The 21,428-nt window shown below is 42.2% G+C and overlaps 1 protein-coding gene across 4 annotated transcripts in view; it reads right to left on the reverse strand.

Moving 5' to 3' along the window:
- Positions 1 to 227: 227 nt before the first annotated feature.
- The window catches only part of SMAD9 (SMAD family member 9), a 40,544-nt gene continuing 19,343 nt past the window's right edge, over positions 228 to 21,428 (reverse strand). For 3 of the 4 annotated variants that reach the window (XM_038135645.1, XM_038135653.1, XM_038135637.1), the window contains exons 3-7: positions 18,176 to 18,433; positions 15,294 to 15,431; positions 13,285 to 13,506; positions 8,839 to 9,095; positions 228 to 4,361 (exon numbers count right to left, since the gene is read on the reverse strand). In XM_038135645.1, coding sequence (XP_037991573.1) covers positions 4,218 to 4,361; positions 8,839 to 9,095; positions 13,285 to 13,506; positions 15,294 to 15,431; positions 18,176 to 18,433 — 1,019 coding nt within the window. In that variant the 3' untranslated portion in view covers positions 228 to 4,217. The remainder of the gene's footprint in view (positions 4,362 to 8,838; positions 9,096 to 13,284; positions 13,507 to 15,293; positions 15,432 to 18,175; positions 18,434 to 21,428) is intronic. The other variant, XM_038135662.1, reaches the window with a different exon arrangement.

Raw genomic sequence — 21,428 nt, forward strand, 5'->3', positions numbered from 1 at the left:
TTATGCTGAGGGAACACTAATATGAAATAGCTGAGAAACATGTTTCATCCTGAAAGTGCTGCTAACAGAGAGCTCCTTCCTGTGGCAACCAGTTATCACTGAATCTCCACAGAGACCCAGAGGATAATGTATATTGGAAGGGATCTCACCATGGCATCGAGTCTGACACCCTGCTCCAGACAGGGACTGCTTGGACAAGGCTGCTCAGAGCAGTGAAAGTCCTGACACAGTACCTGCTGGAGACATGGAAGGGATTTCCTCAACTCCAGCTGATGGTACTTTGGGCCACAATTCCCCTTTATGCTTCTGATACATTACCCTTCAGACTGAGCTTGGAAAAGCATTCTGATGAGGAGTAAACACGTTGGTGGAATAGCAGCTGATGGGGACAGCAAGCACGTGCTGCACCTTGCAGTGCTACAACCACTGCTGTGCCATACCTGGGCAGCTTTTCCTAGGCAAAGGGATGGGACTCAGCCACCCAAGCAGCAGTGCCATGGAATGGCTTCAGGCAGTTAGGGTGCAGGATTTGCTCCTGTCACCTCTGGATCCAAACAGCACATTAGTACTGGTGGTGCTGAAGAACTGGCAGCAACTAAGTCATCTTCTCTCAACTATTTAATAGGAGAAAAGTGGTCTACATACCATGCTGAATGTGCTTTATGCCTCTGCCCCATTAAGCTCCCACCACTGCCTGCTGATGCATGGTACTGCTCTACAGAAACTTTTAAGATGCTATGAACTGTTGATGACTCAAAAAAAAAAAAAACCAACATTTTAAAAATCTGCCTTCAACTAAGTAGTCTTGCTGTAAGTGGTTTTAAATCTCTCAGGAAGACTGTCTCCAAAGCCTAAGCATTAATGAGCAGTACATTTATAAAGACCTTAAACTGACTGCAGGTTCAAAGGTTCATGAAGACCTTTGAGCAGAAATTATCTCCTTCCAAAGTGGGAAGACATTAGAGTTACAAAGTTATATTGCTGTAAATTGTAAGAAACCTGAATTTTAACCAATTGCAATTCATATATATTAGAGAAGCCTGTAAAAGAAACTTTGTTTAAAAAAAAGGGAAATAAATGGTTTATTAGCCTTTTTTATCTTTGCATCTGGGCAGGGGTCATGTTATTTACTTTTTTGTTCATTCACTGTTACCACTCCTCCCATGTACTGTGGGCTTTGGGGAGGAGCTGTCAGCTTCTGTGTGTTTACACAGCACAGTGGGCTAAGCCCCCAGAAACCATCACAATAGGAAACAACTGACACAGTGGTATCAGCCTTCCCAAAGGCTAAAAACAGATGGCTGTTGCCAGAATTGCCCAGAATCGAGTGCTTTGATCCAGTTTTCTGCAAATAGTTAAATTTGCTGAAATTCATCTCATCCTAATCCAGGTGTTTTAAATGGGTCAGAAGAATCATGCTCCAGCAATGCCTCTTTTCTGATTAGTAAGAAAGTGTTAAAGTGACTACCTTAAAGGAGATGCATATATGGATTGCATGGAAGCCAAATCCTATTTGTAAAATGATTAAAGGTAGACATAAATGAAAGGAAAAACTGCTCTAAATTGACCAACTTCCATTTAAACCAAACAAACACTTGCTGAGCAAGCATCATTACTAGGCTGGGAAAGTCACCACACCATCATTAGGGTTCCCTTCATCTATTTTTGAATACATCTAGTGTAGCAGTCTGCATTGGAGCTAGTGACCTTGAGTTCCCCTTATACTCAGTGGGAAGACACAAGCATGCTCAGATAGGAGTGTATTTCACCTGCTTGAAATACCTTGTGATGAAAGAAATAATGCCCCAGAAGAAGCTGCTTCTCTTCTCTGGCCATCCAATTTTTCTCTGCACATTGACAGAAAACCGAGTTCTGGAGCTGCCCAAGAGCAGACACACCTCAGAACATTTTCCTTTGCTCTCTGTGAGGAAGATGACAATGCTGGGAATGTCTGAAAGGAACTCCTAGGCTTCTCTCTGTATTAAAAGGGAAGGAGGCTTCAGCCCAAAAGACAAGGAAGAATTTAGGATAAGGGACAAAGCTAGATCCTGGACAGTAAAGGTGATATCCTCTGTCCTTAGCTCCTAAAAAAAAAAAATGAGCAATATCAAAAGCTGCTCATCCTGGAGCAAAGGTGCAACTGGAGAAGAGGGGGCAACAAACATGCTAAAAAACATTACCAGTATCAGATTATCAGATCACTTAGAGAGAGCTGGGGAAAATGCATTTATCCAAACTGATGTCTCCAAAATCTGCTAAAAAATAAGTGGCACATCTGGAATTTCTGTATATGATTATTATAGTTATTGGATTTCATTGCTGCAAGAGACTGTAAAGTTTTTCCTATCTCACAGTGACACTGCTGACATCAAATGGTGACAGAATAGGGTTCTTTGCACTTACAAATTTCCTATACAACTTGCTATTACTGCTCAAGCTTAAAAACAATTTATCCTTTTGTGCCCTGCTAAAGTAGCTGAAGATGCATTTGAATGAAGTAACACTGTTAGTTTACTCACTCTTTCCAGTGAATATTATTTCCTTTTGCATTTGTGATACAGCTGAAGATTTCAGGAGTCCTCTTCTAATTATGCAGCCAAATGTCTAGCACCGGATATTGTGTGAGAAGAAAAGAAATATTCTGAAAAACATTTTTTTTCCACTAATAGTTCTACTTGTTCTATGGAAGAATGATGTTGCAGATGTTATCACTCTTTCTGACCCTTAAATAAAAACAATTTTCAGTGAACTGTTATGCCTGGAAAGAAATAATCTCAACTCTTTCAGCAAAAGGAAAGACCATCAAAATGTAGTAAGAGTTTCACCTGTCTTCTCAGGGAAGGCTTCCAAGTGGAACAGCATTTTGCAAGGATGGGCTTAGGGTATGGGCAATAGGTTTCCCTGCTTACAGAAGGAACACAGACAAGGTTCTGCATATAGATTCACTCTTTACTTGTTCATGGCTTCACCATATCTCACCATCCTCTGCAGGCAAGGCAAAAGCTCAGCAAATGAAGAAGCCTGTACCTAAGATGTGAAACCATCCTCAGGGATGTATGGAGTGACTGGCAGGGAAGCAAGCCCTCTCAGTCAGATCCGAGCGATGCTGTCATATCCCAAGGACTGGCCCAATACAGGGGATGGACATGGCTGACTCCCATCTCCTTCTCATTGCATCCTTTCAGTGTGGGGCTTTCTGTTCCCAAGATGAATGATAAAGTAATTATTTGCTTCTTCAATGCACAATTAATGTCCCATTTCTGAATCACAGTTCAAGTCCCTTTTAGGTGTACCTTGATATCAGCACAGCAGTCTAAATACAGACAGTCCTAACTTTAAAACAAACTACATCAATACTGTAGAATGGACAGGATTTAGTTTACATGCCGGACACATATGCAAGTATGTATGTACTTTGCAAAAAACCACTGGAAGTTAATTTGGTTTTTTTAACTCATGGGCATAAATTTAAATTATTATTTTTTTCTTAGGATCTTGTTGCTTTTCAGTGCAGCAGTACCGTACCCTACTATGTTAGCAGTATCGGACTACTCAGATTGTCCAGAATGCTCTGAGATAAGGTTCCTGTGATTGACATGCTCCCTCTTCCTGCCAAATCCCAGGAGAGACAGTGTGCATCAGCTCTTCAGAGGATTTGTTGTCCCATCGTGCTTTGCAGTAGGGAGACAGACTGGAATGGCAGTTTAGTCCTTCAGTTCACTAGATAAAAGTCATCTCTATGCGTAAGTCCTGTGCACCACCTCAGGTCCTCTTCTGGACTTGAAATCAGGTTGTAATATGAATATAAATGGCACAGAGATCTGATTTTGGTTGCCTGCAGAGGGGTGAATTTCACCTGGTAGGAGCAGCAACAGACAGGTTTCTGAACCCATGTGAAAGTGCTGGGAATTTGCACTGTTTACTGGCTTGGCTGGGGAATGAAGATGCTCACAGGAAATGTTTGACACTTTTGCAGGAATTTGGCTTATTTTGTACTAGAGAACAGATATGCTATTCCCAAATTTCTAAACTTATTGTACTGGCATCAGAGTAACTAGAAACCACAAAATGAAAAAAAAAATTAAAAAAAGAGAGTAGATTATGTATAGATATATTTACATCTACATACATCTACATATAGAAGCTTCTGTTCATGGGAATTCTATAAGCCACTGCCTGCAATAGCATCCATCCTAAGGGAATTCTAGAGATGATTCTTAAGAGACTGAGGAGATGGGGTTGTGAGGTGAGCCCATCTGTGTCAGCACCTTATCCAGCCATTGCAATGGTCCATGCAGGTGGATCTCAATCCAGCAGGGTGTGCTTGTAACATCTTGGCGATGATACTCTGCTCCCCAGCCCTATAAAAGGACCAAAAAATGAGGGTTTTTTTTTTTTTTTTAAAAACACTCAAGACTTTAAATCATAACTCCAGTGCTGATAGTCTAACACAGCTACAGACAGTCCACCACTCAAATTTCTAAGATTTAATGCTTTATTCTAGGGATAACTTTCTCTAGAAACTTTGCTCCTTTTTAAGGTCATTGTTATCATAATTCAATTTAATATCAGATCAGGGACTTGATGCTATTAAATTAAAAATCTCAGTCACACTTCCAGGTGCAGAGAACAACTGGCATGGAAAGGCCTGTTTCCAAGCCTGGCTGCCTGCAAACAGCCCATGGGGAATGGTCCCTGTTGTTTGCACCCCAGGGACATGTCCAGGGAAGTCTGGCAGACTGCTGTCTGGCACCAACAAAAAGCAGGCCAGCCTCTTTCATTAACAGGAACTAGGGATGGTCCTGGGCACTGCTTCATGTATTGGTAGAGATTCATCCTGTGATTCTAAGAATTTAGAATTTTAAAGTATTTGTCTAAACCTCTGGAAACTTCCAGCAGTTCCTATGTACCATACTTTGCCTATGTATAAATACTTTCCACAGGTTTTCTATCCTCGAACATGTCCTCTTTGCCAACAATAGTTGGCTCTCTGCTGTGGGAAGTCCTGCAGTAATTTCTCCAGCTCTCTAGGGGAAGATAAGGGATATGAAGCATCTCAGAGAAGGTGGGGATCGGGTGCTGGCAGGGAGAAGAGAAAACCTGAAGTACCCATGCTTCAAGGAGCAGGTTTAAGTTAGGAAAAGACTTTTCTCCCAGAGGGTGGTTGGGCACTGGAACAGGCATCCCAGGGAAGTGGTCACAGCGCCAAGCCTGACAGAGTTTGATAATAATGCTCGTGGGTGTGATTCTTGCGGATAGTGCTGTGCAGGGCCAGGAGCTGGACTTGATGATCTTGATGAATCCCTTCCAACTCAGCATATTCTATGATTCAAGCAGGCATAGTGTCTAAGCAGTGCTAAGCAGGCAGCCTGATGTCACAGCAACACAAGATATGTGAGTCACAGCCCAGAGTCTTGCAGCTCACCAGATGTCTCACTGGCAGAACTGAACTCAGATTTCCACAGGGCAATGTGCAAAACATGGTCCCACTACAGGATGAGGATCTTCATTTGTGGGATGCTGATCAGACACTGAGTCATACCTGTCATTGTGATAGGCAGGCAGGTTGTTATTCTTGTCATAAAAAAGGACACGGAGGTATATTAAGACTGGTGACTTCCAAAGTCACCAAAATTTGAGAGTGCTGAGCAGCTTAGACAGCTGTGGCTGCCAGCACAGCCACTTCTTTAGATGATAGCTGGAAAACTAGCATCAACACTAAAACAAGATGTCACCATAAGTGGTCTGGCTAAAACCCATGCTAATTAATGAAGAAAAGGGGAAAGAAAGCAGAAGAGTGATATGGACCCACCAAAGCCCAAAGAGTACTTCCAAACAGACAGCATTTTTCTGAACTGCAGAGCATTTATGAGACTAGAAAGAGCCTGTGTTCACAGAACCTCAGATTGATGTTCTGTAAATGTTTACATAAAATGCCAGCATAGTCAGACTTCTGAGATGGTGAAGTCACAAGTACTCAACTGCAGTGAAGATACACAGCCAGGAGAGCAAGTGTCAGAGGAGCTGGCACACCTCGCTGACAGGCAGGACAGAAAATCTAGAGGAATAGCAATTACAGGATTCAAGCACAATGTGCCAGATTTGGGGGAGCCTGGCAGGTGGCTGGCCATCTCCCTCTGCTGGCAACTCCCAAACACTCCCAGTGATGCTGTCTCTGGCTGGAGCACCCCCAGGGGAAATGCCAGGAGGACAAGGACCCTGGTGCTCCCTGTATATCACTCTTGGGTGCAGGTAGCCTCCTTCACCCCAGGACTGAGAAGAGCCCAGAGCTGGAGTTCTCTTAACGAGGGAATGAAGTGACTACAATGTTCAAAGCTGCAGTGGTGTTTTCCACAGATGGTGGGAAGAGGATACCAGTAACCCCGTGTGTCCTGCTGCTCCTGCCAACACTTCCCACTTCCTGTGAGCAACAGCTCTCTCCAGTCTAGGCTCCATGTCCCAGAATGCTGAACTTTCAAGTCTGCTGGGTGCTCCCCTTAGCCCCAAGACTCAGGGAGATGTGGGAGGGATTGAGCTGGGTTCAGACCTCAGCTTGGAGAAACTCTCCATCTCTTCTTCCCTTTGAGCTTCAGGTGCTTCAGCTGTGGAGAGGTGGCAAGAGCCATCCTGCTTTGGTTATCAGCAGTGTTCAGTGGATGCAATCTGCTTTCACTGATGATACACCCACATTTGAGCTCCTCTTAGCTGCTTTGTGGGCACAAAAAGGGCATCAGACGGGACAAGACCTTCACCTCCCTCTGTCCCATACCTTGCATCCAGAAGATGGCACAGCACTGCCAAGTTTCTCATGTCTTGATTCCTACCTATGCCTGCCTCCCAGCTGGTAGCTCAAGCATTGGTGGGGTCAGAGGCAGCGTCTCCAGCCCTTTGGGCTGTAGGTAACCAGCAGTATCTGGACACGAGTCAGCAGAGAAGCCACAGCATTGCCCTGCACATGAGGGCTCCCTTGGACAATGGCTCTGACAGACAAAAGGCCCCTCTGGGCACTGCATCCCCAATGTCCAGGATCACTCCTGACCCCAGACTGAACACAGGAGGGCTCACTCCTTTGGAGGGAAATATTTTGGGAAGACTGAATAAAGGAAAGCACATTTGCAGGCCAGGAAGAAAGAGCCTAGATGAGATTTGCATAGCAATTTTCCAGACATCATGGGAAAGAGTTCAAAATAACTCCTTGCACTGGTCTTCTGGTGCCTGAGGCACAATAATAGCTGCTATTATTTGAACAAAGCAAGGTGATAATATGGCAGCAGCATTATATAGTGCATCAACACCACCATTTCTGCTGCCATGCTGGGCATGGAGGCAGATAACACATCAAAGAGCTTGCCCCTGAATCGCTGAGATAATGAAAATATTGTGTAACTGGCTACACTGCCTTTACAAACAACATGCCCATTCATGTCTTCCATTAAAGAAAATGCTGTTTGTTGGGTTTCTTGCTTTCTTTTTTTTGCCCTAATGCTTGTATGTGAATAAGATACCAGTTCACTCCCAAGAACAAAGCAACAGCATGGTTGTGGGCATGGAGATTTTCGCTTGGACTCTTGGGAGAGATTACAGGGCACTCTTAATGCTCTTGAAGACTTAAGAAGATGGGTCCCCAAAGATGGCTAGAAAAAGTTAGACCGGAAGGATATGTAGGACTCAACTCATCAGCTGTCTAGAAGTTAAGGAAACTGGACTTGAGCCTCAAGAATTTTTTGGTATCTTAGATGAGAATTCAATCATCTCAATTCAGTCCTTTGTATAAAAACAAATCTGCAAGACAGAGGAACATACTCAAGCCATTTTTATGGTACCTAGCAGGACCAAGAGCTTCCAATGGTGCAACTGCTCTAGTTTGCAGGCTGAACATTGCTGCCAGCGCTCCCCAGCAGCACTATAGCAAGTTGGTCTGGCATCATCTGGAAACTATCTCGAAACACTTGCCATTCTTTGAGGGTTAGATGCTACAACAGGCATGCAAATAAATCCTAAGTGCTAAAAGGAATTGAGAGATCTTGTTCTGGTTAGAAGGCCATTCAGAAGATTTGAGAAAGTCGCACAAAGACTGATAGATTTCCCACAGAGCAGTCAGATTGTGAAATTCAAATATGAAGGACATCCGAACAGTAATGGATTTGGTGGCCTTCTGTCTCTTCCAAATAACAGGGGGAAGGTAAAATGTTCTTTTGGGTTTTCTGTTCTACTTGCAAGAAGCCCTTCTGGTTGTGTGGCTGGCCAGAGTGAATGTCATCAGAAAGACAATATTGTCAGGTATGGGGCAGATGGCAAACAACAACAATTCCCTGCAAGCTCAGTGAGGGATGAAGAAGCACCCAGTGTTTCTTGATTGAGACAATATATACCAGTCTGTGGTACTGGTGAGACTGTAAATTAGCCTAAATACATAAGGACATTCTTTTAAGATCAATGGCTCTATCAAGCTCTATTGCAAACCAGTAACAATAGGAGAGATCATAACTGCCTAAGATATGAGTTACAACATTTATTTGTTGCTAATCCCTTCTGAGTTGAGCTTTTTGAACAATCAGTGGGGGACACCCCCATGCATTCTCTGCCTATTTTCCACAGAGAGTCTATGGAGCACCTAAATTTTGTAATCTAAGAGATTTTCATATTGACTACAAAAGCTATTGATATTGAGCACCTATAAGTTTAAGGCAATGCTGGAAAACAGGCAGTATGAATTGCTATTGGAAAGTTGGGTATCTACATCCCCCCTTGAAATGGATTGGATGTGATCTAGTTTTGCACCAAAGGATGCAAGAGACAGCAAAAGCAAGGATGTAAGAGAAAGCAAAGAATCCTTACTTTAACAAAGCTCATTCGAATCGTACACATCTTGGTCAGCTCATACACCACTTCAAAACCATGATTGACTGACTGGGCAAGAAGCTGGGCAAAGAGCTGGTTGTTGAAGATCTTAAGGCTGCAGCCACTGGGGATCTTGCAGACCGTGGCTGGGTGGAAACCGTGCTGGTAGTTACAGTTGCGGCTTTGCACAAAAATACTGCTGTCACTGACACATTCAGCATAAACCTCCCCACCGACGTAGTAAAGATGAACACCTTGAAAAGAAAACCAAACCATGTATTATTTCTCCATTGTTCACAACATTCTTTTTGCCAGTAATTAATTATTTTACTGGTTTGGGCATACAAGCCCAAGATCCTTCCAGGATCTTTGTTTCTCAGTGCAGGTTGCTTTACTTTTACATAACAGCATAGTACTTTATGACAAAATACACATGCATAAATATCAAACATGTGTCAACAATATCCTAAACATCAATCAAAACTGTCCAAGACCTGAAAAATCACTACTGCATTACACAGCTAAATGTATTTTTGCTGTTAAGCAAATGCGCACTGGCCAAGACCCACTTCACTGCACGCTGTTGTTTTACTACAGAATCCTACTGTCAGACATTTAAAACACAGTATGGCATGTACTTGAAATACTTTTCTGTATTTTGTTTTACCTGCCACATCAGAACCGTGTATTTGCATTTACATGGTGTGACTTACTCATCAGATCCTGTTCCAAGTGATTTTTAGCAAGAAAATGACTGATTTTCTTCAGAACTTTTCAGTGCCCAAGTGACTTACCAATACTAACTCAAATTTTGACTGTGACTTGGGGAAATTAAGGTGGAAGCCCTTCTATCCCTTCAAATATTCCGATCTACCAAGGATATCTGCTTGCATGAAAATTTACCTGAATTGGTGGGAGATTTTATCTTAGCCTAATTCAGCAACCTTGAATTTGGGGATCATCTTGTAAGATGATAACTGTGTAGATGCCTTCTCTAGCTGATAGCTAGAGAGAGACACTGTGACCAGATGATTCACTCCATCTGCTACAGAGTGCAGGCTCAGAGCCAGCTTAAAGCCATGAAGTCTGTGCAGGTGCTGAAAAGGCTCTCCCATTCCCTGCTCTGGCTGACACACCTGCTTTCATGCTGGCAGCAACAGCTGAGGATTGGGCTGCTGTCCAGGCTGAGGAACTGAACCAGCTACTAAACTTAAAAACAAGCAAAACAAAATTTATTTTCAGTGGGATCTTGTGAGATCTTCATCAGTGCAAGTGTGGCAATGGGGACCCTGACTGCTTGAAAAGTGAGCATGAAGCCACAACCTGAAAGGGAACAAGTCATCCTGTGAAAATGACCAGACAGTCACCCTTCCCATGGCTAGATTAGGGAAAATGAACCCTTCCCAGGGCCAAGAGAGGTGGAAGAACTCAGTTCTTTGTTCTTGTAAAAACCACCACTAAATAAAAATAAAATCCTCCTCTCTAATACTAGGTATGCTCTTCAAACATACACAAATGTTCACAGAGCTTCAGCAGACTGCCTGCAAAACTACTGGTAACTGTGCTTTAATAATGCAGCTGTAATTATTTTTATTCCTGCTGTCTTTTATACAAACTGGTTACATATTCCCAGTCTGTTCATCATTCTGCAGTCATAACAACAAGGGGCCGCAGCACATCCTTAGGACAAAACCAGCCTCTAAACAGAAATGGGAATGGCACGGGGGAAAGCAGGTTGAGTGGGAAAGGAATCTGGGAAAAAATACACTCTCCCATAGTCTTCCAGAGTGACTCAGATGGGAACCATAAAGTCTGTCTTCAAGCCATCACTTGACTTCTGAGCACCCACAAGATCTGAAATGAGCTGCAAGTGGCAGGGCTGTGGCTCAGAGCACACTCTGGTACTGCACTGGGAAGAGTAGCGACCAAAAGCATCAGCTCCAACTGCACCAGGCACTGTGGGGTGCTGCACACTGTGACTGTTACCACTTGACTTTCCTTCCCATGGAAATGGGCAAAAGGGAAGGACAGACAAGATCTTGATGGGAGTCCTCATAGCTGTCTGAAATAATCAGATGAAGTGAGAACTGAAGGTAGGGAGAGTAGAATAAGGATGTGAATGTGTACCACATTTCAAATCTTCAGGTGTAGCTACTGATTTAGGGTCACCACAGGGGATGCTAAGGTGAAAAATTTTAAAGGCTGGGTTTTCAAAGTGTATTAAGTTACCCATTTTCTGAAAAAAAAAAAAAAACACCAATGCTTTCAAAGGCATTGCCCAAACATTGTGCTATGATAACAAAAACATCAATGTCACTTCTGAAAGCAGAGGTTACAAATTGTTTTTTTCTTGTGAACTTTTTAAAAGCAGTAAATACAACACTAATCAGTGTGTATTCCTATTATTCTAGTATTCATTCACCAGAGGAAAGCACCCTAAAGGAAACCAAGCAGCTAAATACATATTTGTAGAAGACCAAATCAAAGGTCCATATGTTTTAATGGTATCTCATTGGCTCTGCAGAAACTGAAAATTCAGCAGTATGCAAGCATCCACATCTTTTTGACACTGATCAAAAGTTCCTTTTTTGTCCTTGAAGTCTGACTGCTGAAACAGGTCCAATTGCTCGTAGATGTTGCATTGTGTTCTGGATTGTTTTTAGCTTTGATGTGGTATTTCCAGGAAATGGTTTCACGCTGATACTCTAGATGACAATTCAATCACATATCCTTATCCTACTGAGCTAATCTTGTTTACTCACTCTTTTTTCTCCAGTGTTAACATGTGACAATTGTATCCATTTCAGCAGCTTTCATCTGTCCACGATGCCTTTGAACTATACACTTCTGGAGCTGCTCTATGCTCTTCTGCAGGTCTGCACTGGTGCCACTTCTATTCCACTTGTACATGTTTTTTTATGATTTGCATAAACAGTGAAGAGCAGTAAAATTAAGGATCTCTGATATATTAAGCTCCTCTCTGAGCAATCTGCTCCCTTCCTTTGGGCACATTTCTAGTGTAGGCTTTAAAGGACTTCTAATCAATTAAGACAGATCTTCACATTTAAATGAATGAAGACCATTAGCATTTACCTAACTTTATTTCTGTTCTGTCTCCTCATCTTTTGGGGCAGAAAGTCAAGACTGTAACATTGCCAAATGACAGCTGGGATCTTTTGTCATTCCTCTTCTAGGGCCAGGCTCAGCTTTGATCTACATCCCTCTTACAGCTTACACTGATAGGATGTAAAGCTTTGCTTTATTTTCTAAGTAAGTTAGAACTAAATGTACAACACATTTGCACTCCACACAACAAACCACTATGGCACACACTTGCAGCATCTGCAACATAAGTGTTTTTCATTCTGGGGAAAAGTGCAAGAGCTTAGCACAACATCGCCTGCTCCAGCCTTCAAGTTCACTGCTGTTTGCAAAAAATGTATCACATTTGTCTCAGAGCTTCCTCGTATTCATTCAACACTAGACTATCAAGAGCCAATTAAAATATTGCTCTAGGCCTGGGAAATGAGGTGAGGTTGACAAGATAATAGGAGTGGAACAATTAGAGTTAATTAGCCCAGTGGGAAATGCATTCCCAGGCAGCTACTGGTGAGAGGCTGGGTTGGCAAGATAATGAGTCTAGACTGGATGTACCAGAACAGGCAAAGCTTCATCTGCATGGAGAAGTGGCTGGCACAGGGCTTCTGACTCACCACCACAAACAACAGTAAGTTCTGGGAGAATATCAAACGCTACACAGCCCTGGGGAGCTGGGACAGAGTGTGTATGGCCGTGCATGTCCAGGTGTGGTCTCCTTGTGCTTGGCACCAGCAGCATGTCACACTGCATGTTGAGGGTATGTGTACACCAGAGCTGGAGCACACACAGCTGCACCAGCAGCCACTTGTGGGAGAGTACAAACCTTAGTTTTACCAGTGAAAAGCTGACAAAGCAGGGAATTGGACTGGCGGGGGTGGGGTGGGGGGTGGGAGGGGAAAGCTACAAACACAATTCCACCAGAGTTCTTCAGCTAAGTAACTCAACTACTAAGTGTTTCATCCATCTCCCTTTGTTATTTGGTAGGAGGAGAAGCAGCCCTGAGGCACCAGCAATTATCCTTTTAGTGGCATTTCAATGGCAATATTCCCAGTTGCCAGAAGCTCTAATAAATAAAATGAAAATACATACTGCTAAATTAGAACACACAACTATAAACAACATTTTTCTTTTTGCTGGCTAAGTAAATAGCCTTTGTAAGGAGTTACTCTGCTGATTGTTATCCAGTCAGAAAAGAATCCTCTGCTTTTCTTCTATTTCAGAAGTAATGTCAGAGGTCTGATTTTAAGGCAAGCACATCTGATGAATCAGCTAGGTTTGTTCATGCAATGCATGGATCTTCTGAGCTCTGAATATTATTCCTGAGGAGAGGGGATTTCCTCTTACCTTTTCCTATGTGTCTCCTGGTGTTTTCTATAGTAGAATTGCGGTTTACATTTGAGAGCAGACCCAGGCAGAACCTGTTTTTGTTATTTGAAGGATCTGTAAATCCATCTATAAGGATACTTCGAGAGGAGGCCTGGAAAGTCTCCCCTACCCGGTTGTTGAGTTCGTAGTAAGCAACTGAGCACCAATGTTGGGGTTCCTCATAACAAACAGGCCGAAAGTCTGTTGGAAATAAAGTCAAGCAGCTGCTCAGATTTCAGCAATCTTTTTTAAACAACCTTTCTCTGTTTTTTTTCATTCCCTCCAAGTCTCAGCCCCCCATCTCCCAATCTAAACAGTCACTTTTGTCATACTTTATCCCAACCACAGCTTCCATTGCTTCTTGATTTTATGACTGAAGTCCCAAACATGCAAAAGGCTGGTGCATCAGTTTAAGCCTCAAGGAGCCCCACTTCTTCTTAAAAGAAAGTGGAAACTCCACTGCATTAAATCAACCATACCGACATTCTTTGCTAAACTGGGGCCCGAACTATACACTGAAAATAGTAAGGGATACATCTGCTCTGCACACCAGCAGGAGATAGGGATGACAGATGGGCTCAAAGCAAGTCAAAACTGAGCCAAGTTTTTGGTATTAGGCCTTCAGCCTAATACCAAACTCTGTAGTTCAAAAGTAATAAATCACTCAAATTTTTGCAGGCTTTCAGGCTTTCCGCTTCCATGTGGGACTGTAAGCAGAAATGTCAGCAAGGTAATTTCTTTTGGATCTATCCCTGCCCAGGTTTTCTAAGTCAGAGACAAGAAAGACTCAAAAGTGTAACAGAATCTCTGAGCCTCATTTGTCCTACAGGAATTAGTAGGAAATTTTATCCTGCCTGCTCACCACAGGCATGTGAGCCCGCCTGCCCCCAGAGCACCTCTGTGCATAACGTCTAATAAACTTCCAACTAATAATCACTAGGATAGTGATCAGGGATGGTAGGCTGTGATAAAGAGATTAAACTAGCTTGACAATTTATTTATAAGTATTGGTGTCTGATAACTTGTTATTATCCGGCCATTCTGTGTCCCCATCCGTAATTAGCACTATCTCCTCACAGTCTTTCTACTCCAGTTCCATGCTACATACACAGTCCTCGCTGTTTCAGAAGGCTGGCAATATTTTTTTTAATGTGCATATGTGTGCAGTGTTCAGTCCTCATTCTAGAAATGACACTTCTTTAGGAACACAATATGATGGACTAAAAGAACAACTTTCATTGCAGTAGCAAGGAGTCAAAGCAAAAGCCAGCAGAGGAACTCCATTTCCCCTTCCTACTCTGCAGCAATGGGCTCTGAATGGTGGGGGCATCAGCACTAGCCAGTATTGGCCCAAAGGTAGGAGATGCCATCAAGAGGAAAGGTCATCAAGTTGTTTGAGGTGTGCAAGAAGGACCCCAGACCCTTCTTTGACCATTAATGCCTCTCCCACTAAAGAATTCTTATAAGATGACAAAGACTTTGGAGTTCTGTCAAAATATCTTTGCACTCCGCTAGAACATGTCCTTTTCTTTTCTAGCCAGCCAGTACCATAACATTTATACAAAGATGGCAGTAAAAAGGTCCCTGCTATAGGGCTTTAAAGTACTTGAAACCTAGAGCTGATAAAGAAATTAGTTCTGATATTGATAATGCTTTTGTGTTTTATATTGCCCCACCATCCCTGATTTGATATGTTTATCTTTACAATGTAGATAACAGTGTTTGCTTGCATTAACAGCTTTTTAACTGTAATAGTCCATGGATGCAAATAAGATCTAAACTCTGTAACTTTGCACATAATTCATGGAAATATTACATCAACTTCTCCTGCTAGCTAATGGATGGGTCTAGCACACAGCCTTACTGCAAAACTGCCTGAAACTTATTATTGCAGATAACTAACCCTTCTTGTGCAAATAACAATTTTTTTTAAAACAATTTTTTTCTTAACATTTTTTATTGAAAGAATAGTACAAATGGTTATTTACTTTCAGCTTCTCCATCGGCAGATTTACCTCCATTGGGCAAAGACAGCACCAGCTGACTTTCAGCTATTGCATCCATTGACCGTCCATTGTGGATTCCTGGAGGTTCTCTTGCATGGTAGGGCGGAGGTGGAGTTTCCACTACAGAAAGAAAGAAAAAAGAGAGGAGAAAGAAACGAAGAAAGACACCTAAGTCAGTATGTTGGTAAATTCCTCCTGGTTTTTTCCTGGTGAATATTTTACTACTTCAGCATTGTTTGGCTTGAGAAAGCTGGAAAAAGCACAAATCTGAATCTGACCTCCCTTCAGTCTCCAGATTAAGACCATTGCATGTTCAGCAAAGATGGGAAAGAAAAACTGTCATGTTGGACATGCAGTGCTTGAAAGAGAGAGGGATGGTCACAACAGTGCCTCAGGCCTTGGCCCATGTAAAATCAATTTCTCTGTTAACACCAGTTGTTACCCTAAGAGGGTAATCCAGTTTCATCTGTTATTTCCAGAATTCTGTCTTTAATGTAAAACTTGAGGAGGATGATTTAAGAGAAGAAATTAACTTTATTTCATCCTCTGGGAGAAAGCTCTCTTTCTTCATAATCTGTAAAAAAAGCCTATGGAAAGCTCTAGAAATCAGACTTGACAAAACTCCCTCCAGACTTGTTTTTTTTTTTTTTCTTCTGTCCTGCAAGGGAAGTCTGTCCATCTCCTGGTTTGTTCAGTCTCCCATCAAAGACCAATAGATGTCATGAAAACATTGAGAGGAAAAGTATCAAATCACAACTGCTCAGCTCCTGATTTATTTCATTTACAGCAACATGAGCTAGAAAACAGAAGGTGACTCTACAGTGGGGATTATCCAGAAAGGCTGGAGGCTTTAGAAAGCCAAATTAAAAAGGACTTCATTTTCATATTATGAAATGCCAACATTCAGTGCATAAGCACTAAAAGTGGGTAGTTTTGCCTCATTTGAACAGAAACTCAATGGGCTTATATGAAAATTATAGCCATATACAAGCTTGCAGGACCAAGGGCCTCTTTAAGAAGGGTTTAATTTGGTTCCTGACTGAAATTCCCTCTTGTGTTTGGGGTCTGTTGGCTGGCCCTCAAAATGAAGCAACTTGACCCGGAGTGGATAACTGTGAACTGTATCATGAGACAACCACTGAATCTTCCAAGTAAGCCATGTTATTCTAGTCTATTTAAGGACTGTTCAGGACCTTGGAATTTCATACACTATATGATATTTCTAACACTTAGATGACATAACCCTCCAACAAACAACAATAAAACAAATTCAAGAAATAGTGGAAGAGAAAATAAGTTACAGAAGGGAATACAATCACAGAATCGTGGTTATATGTATATTTTTGATGTCTGCTCCTAAATTAGTCACATTTAGGTCTCCTGATATCCACTAAAGAAAAATTGAAACCTGCAGACACAGTGTATTGGACATATACAAGAAGATGCAGTTCATCTTTTTCTAGGACTGTCTGTTTTCCTCCACTGGTTACAGGGAGAGTATAGACAATTCCATGAGATGCAGAAACCTGCATTGCTGACATCTATATTTGGCCACAGCAATCCCTCTCAAGGTTCTTGATGTAACTCCAGTTTGCTTTAGATAGCCTTCCATCCCTAATTGTTACACAGGCAAATTATTCTTATCAGTGTGGTATGTGCTGTGATATACTGAAGCTCAGGTTGAACCACTTCCATTATTAAGTAGCTTTGCAAGGTCCCAGGTTCAGTTAAATGCACGAGTCAGAGTCATTACACAGCTGGAATGGGCCTGATTTACCTGTCAGGACCAGCTCCACTGAATCCAGCTTAGTTACACACAGGTGAAAGAAAAATATTGGAGAAGACAAACGAGTCTTGCTACTTGGTGAAATGTTTCAGTGTTGCTAAATATGATTTAATCAGAAATAGAGATCTAGAGAAGAAATGAATGAAGGCACATTCAACAAATGAAGAGGGAAGGAGAAACATCACACTGTGTTGAAAGTATTCAGCTTAAAAGGAAGTTCAAATGCTACAAACACCTGGTAAAATAAACATCTTTTTTGCACTTAAAATGAAATAGGCATATTGTTAAGGACCTGAATTTAAATGCTTCATAATTGAGACACTAAAATCTTAAATTACAAGATTCTGACCTGAACTCATCTTTGTGAAAAAGCTGACATATCTGAAACTATTTGAAAGTCAAAGTGCTGAAGTGAATCTGAGCCATGTTTTGATATTAAAACTAGCTCTTATCTGTGTTGCATCAACAGCAAAAGCACAGTTAAATTTTCAGGTAATTAGAGCTGTACTAAGTCAGGAGTTCACAACACAAGCGATCTGAGTGACATAAGCCTGCTAATCTCAGAACTGTGGAACATGTTCCAAAGTCACAGGAACTTGCCTGGTGACTTCTCCAAGTGTTGGTCTCCAGTTAAGGTGTAAACACCTTAACTTTCTGAAATTTATACAGTCAGTAGGATTGCCATAAACTTAAAAAACTTTCTGCACACCAGTTTCCCCATTTTATCCTGTCTCCTCCTAGGAGTTTCTAAAGGCTCCTACCCTGACCATCCTAGGTCCATAACTTAGGTCTTGCAAGTGCTCTTTTCTGCCACACCTGCTTCTCTCCTCAGTTTTCTCCCAGAGTAATCACGACATTGCACCCAGGCACTTCTAGGAGCGGGACACTACAGTTCTCAATCTCTTGAGTGTCTGTCAGAAGGACTGAGAGAAAATAGACTGAGGAGACAGCCATGAGAAATCATATTCCAAGTCCATTCTATCCAATAGTCCAATCTGCACCTACAGTCTGGGGGGAGCACAGAATTGTCACCTGACCTCAAATGCCTCAGTCAGGGTGTCCCAAAGCTCATTCTTACCCGTGAGCTGATAGGGACTTCCTGGTCCAGAAGAGCTTTCTGGTGAGTTGGGGTAGCTGATGCTGTTAGGTGACTGGGAGAACATGTGGCTGGGGGATGATGGAAAAGGGGTGCATGGAGGATGCTGGAAGGAATCTGGGTAAGTGGCATTGTGCGGCATCAGTGGCTCGCTGTGCAGAGAAGTGTTTCGAAACTTGGCAAGGAGGCTGAGGTGAGGGTTAAACTCACTGTGTCTTGGAACGAGTACAGGAGGTAGCACTGAAAACAAAAACAACAGAAAAAGTGGTTAAAGTTGTGTTCTTGAAAGTATATCTTGTTGTAAGTTTAAAAGAGTCATATTCCATGCTGCTCAAATATTGCTGACTGTATACAAGTCATTGAAGAGTAACAAACCTATCCAAACCCAAGAATCAAAAGCTGAATTCTTCGACATTTTTCTCTAGATCTGCAGCCAGTTACAGCAGTTCCACATGCAAAATAAGGAATCTTGACTTGAGCAAGGTACCATAAAATTCACAAATACAGCATGCAGAAATTCAGGCGGTACATATCTCCCTTTCAAAATCATCTGTTCCTCCCTTCTTCAAAAACTGAAAACATCAGAAGTTTTCTAAATATTATCACCAGGATGTGCCAAATTCACAGCCAAGTTTAACAACAATTAATAGTGCTCGACAATACACTGCATATTTTACTACCACCATGTTACAGATACAGATAGTACAGACCTGAAGGCAGACACCAGATCTAAAACATTGTCAGGTACTTGAAAATGCTGCCAGAGAGACAGTGGGATATTTGAAAGGAAATGTAAATGGCAATTCAAACATTACAGCAATATCAATTTAGGTCTTGCAATATAGTTAGAAAAGATCTAGTGTAAGAAGGCATATGTCAGTGGTTGGTATTTAAGACATGAAAAATGCAGGGCAGAAAACTGAAATCCAAATTAACCCATTTAAAAATTAGTCTAGTAGAAGATACTGCTTATCCACAAACTCTCTTCACTTTCATCTCACTCTGTCAGTGCCACTAATAGCATTGCCCCTTTGAGAAACCCAAAGCTGATCCAAATTACTTTGGATTCTGACATATGAAAAGCAAGAGTAGAATTAAGACTCAAAACACTTTGAAAATCCTGACTAGTGTGATACCTAGGAAGATGCAGTCTCAAAGCTGGAACACAAGGAGGCTTGCTAAATAATTTTCAATACAAGATTTCAACCTGAGGCTTTAACTGTGTCTTCCATAGTCCTTGGTGGAGAGGGCAAGCCCTACAGTGGGTGACTCCTGTACCCCAAGATTTCTCTATTAGTTACTAGCTCACATGGTGCCTAATTATCTTACTTAAGGCTTTCAACACAGGTAGAGGGAATGAATTCCCAGTTGGTATCGTGCAGATCTAAAAGCCACCAAAGAAGATAAGGAGGCAATTTGAGTTACTTTGAGAAGGATGAATTGTCCCAGCATCAGAGACAATTCATCAGGCTTGTATTGTCTGACCTAGTATCCAGAGTTTCTCTGGCCTAAAACCCAGCAGCACATCGTCTTCCAGTCTATCCTTACTAGTTTATGGAACAAATAGTAATGTACACTCTTTTTTAAAAATGTTGATGGGAATATACAGTTTGAACATGTTTTAACATATTGCTTGGGCCAAAAAGGTGTCTAGGTAAGGCAAATTATTTTTAGGTAGGTTAGCTAACAACTTTTAATTACAGCAAACTCTCATTTATCCAGCCTAATGAAAGAGTGGAATAATTGCTATTGAATAAAGCAAATAATGTATAGATAATGCAAAACATGTGCATGAGAAGAGGCTGCAGGAATTCTGCTTGGAATGCACATCAGTTGCTCAGAGAGCTGGGGCATTTACAGGGCCCGGTACTAACAATGGGTTTACAGCTTCTTGCTCAATGTAGCACTGTGCTGTAGTAGACGCAGGGTTAAACAACTTGTCTGCCCACCCACTCTAATATACCACTGGGAATTTGCTAGTCACCCATGACCTGAAGAACTGAGCTCTAACACTGCAAAAGATTGGACTGATGGCAAGGAGTTTACTGAAGAAGTTATCTTCTCACCTGCCTGGAAACACAGGCACTGGGATATCAGTTCAGACACCACATATACATGGTCCTCTGGCCCAACACATTGCTAATTAACCTCTGGCCAGGACAAGGATTGGTGCTCTGGAGAATACTTTCTTTCCTTCTGCCTCTCATATGCCCCTATTTGTGCCATGAAGAGTCTGCTGCCACTTCCTAAAGTTGTTTGATATAGAAAGCTATTTCTGCTTCTTTACTGTTCTTTTAGCTTTAAATATTCAGGTAGGACTCATACAGACAATACAAGTATTCATATCTGGCATGCACTGCCCAGTCCCCTGTGGATCTCTTCACAGCCAGTGGAGAGGAATAAACTCTTTAACTGCTATATATTGGGACAATACCATCACTGCAGATATAATTTTGGTGATCTGTATTCCTCCCATCCCATGCTCCTGTGAACAGCTCCAGGCTGTGAACTGTTGCTGCTTCTGGAGTTTTCCTTTGCTGCTTCTGGAGTTTTCCACAGCAGCTCCATGAAACTGATATGATGTTTGTCAGGTCTGCTGCTGATCAGCCAGGTCTGACCAGCAACCTTCAAAAATGAGGAGCTGGAGATCCCTTTGCACCCAGCAGACATGCTGAGCAAGGGGCAGCTGTGTGCAGCAATGTCCTGCAGTGTTGAGAGGCTGACACCTCACTGTGGGTACCACAGCTGAAGGAGCTGCTTCCTTCAGACCTGTGAGAACTCAACTCCTTCTCTAAATGAAAGCTGAGAATCTGGATGTGTGAACAGCACTTGCCAGGGAAAGCCTTTGATTTGCCTTGAGTGACTCAGCAGGAAGAATTTTCAAGCCTTGAACTCCTTCCCGGCTCTGACCATGGCACTCTTAATTTCTGCTCTGCTGAGCAGTTTGTTTGCCACCTCACTCACTCTTTCCACTGACTGTTCTGTGACTGCCTAGAGGGCTGAAGCCTCTGTGGTGGGGAGGCATTCTGAGATGTCCTTGTTTGTGGCTAAGAGTATCCCCCAGGGCCTCGTTCTCCTTGTTCTTTTGGTAACTCTCTCTCCAGGGCTCAACCACTCTGAAGGAAGTGTGACCAGAGGCATAAAATTGAGTAACTGAATATGTTGGGACCTGTCTGTCCTCATAAATTACCCACATTTTCTCCACTCATTGGGGTCCTTTTCTTCTACGTGCTAC

The sequence above is a fragment of the Motacilla alba genome, chromosome 1, assembly GCF_015832195.1.
Source record: "Motacilla alba alba isolate MOTALB_02 chromosome 1, Motacilla_alba_V1.0_pri, whole genome shotgun sequence".
NCBI lineage: Eukaryota > Metazoa > Chordata > Aves > Passeriformes > Motacillidae > Motacilla > Motacilla alba.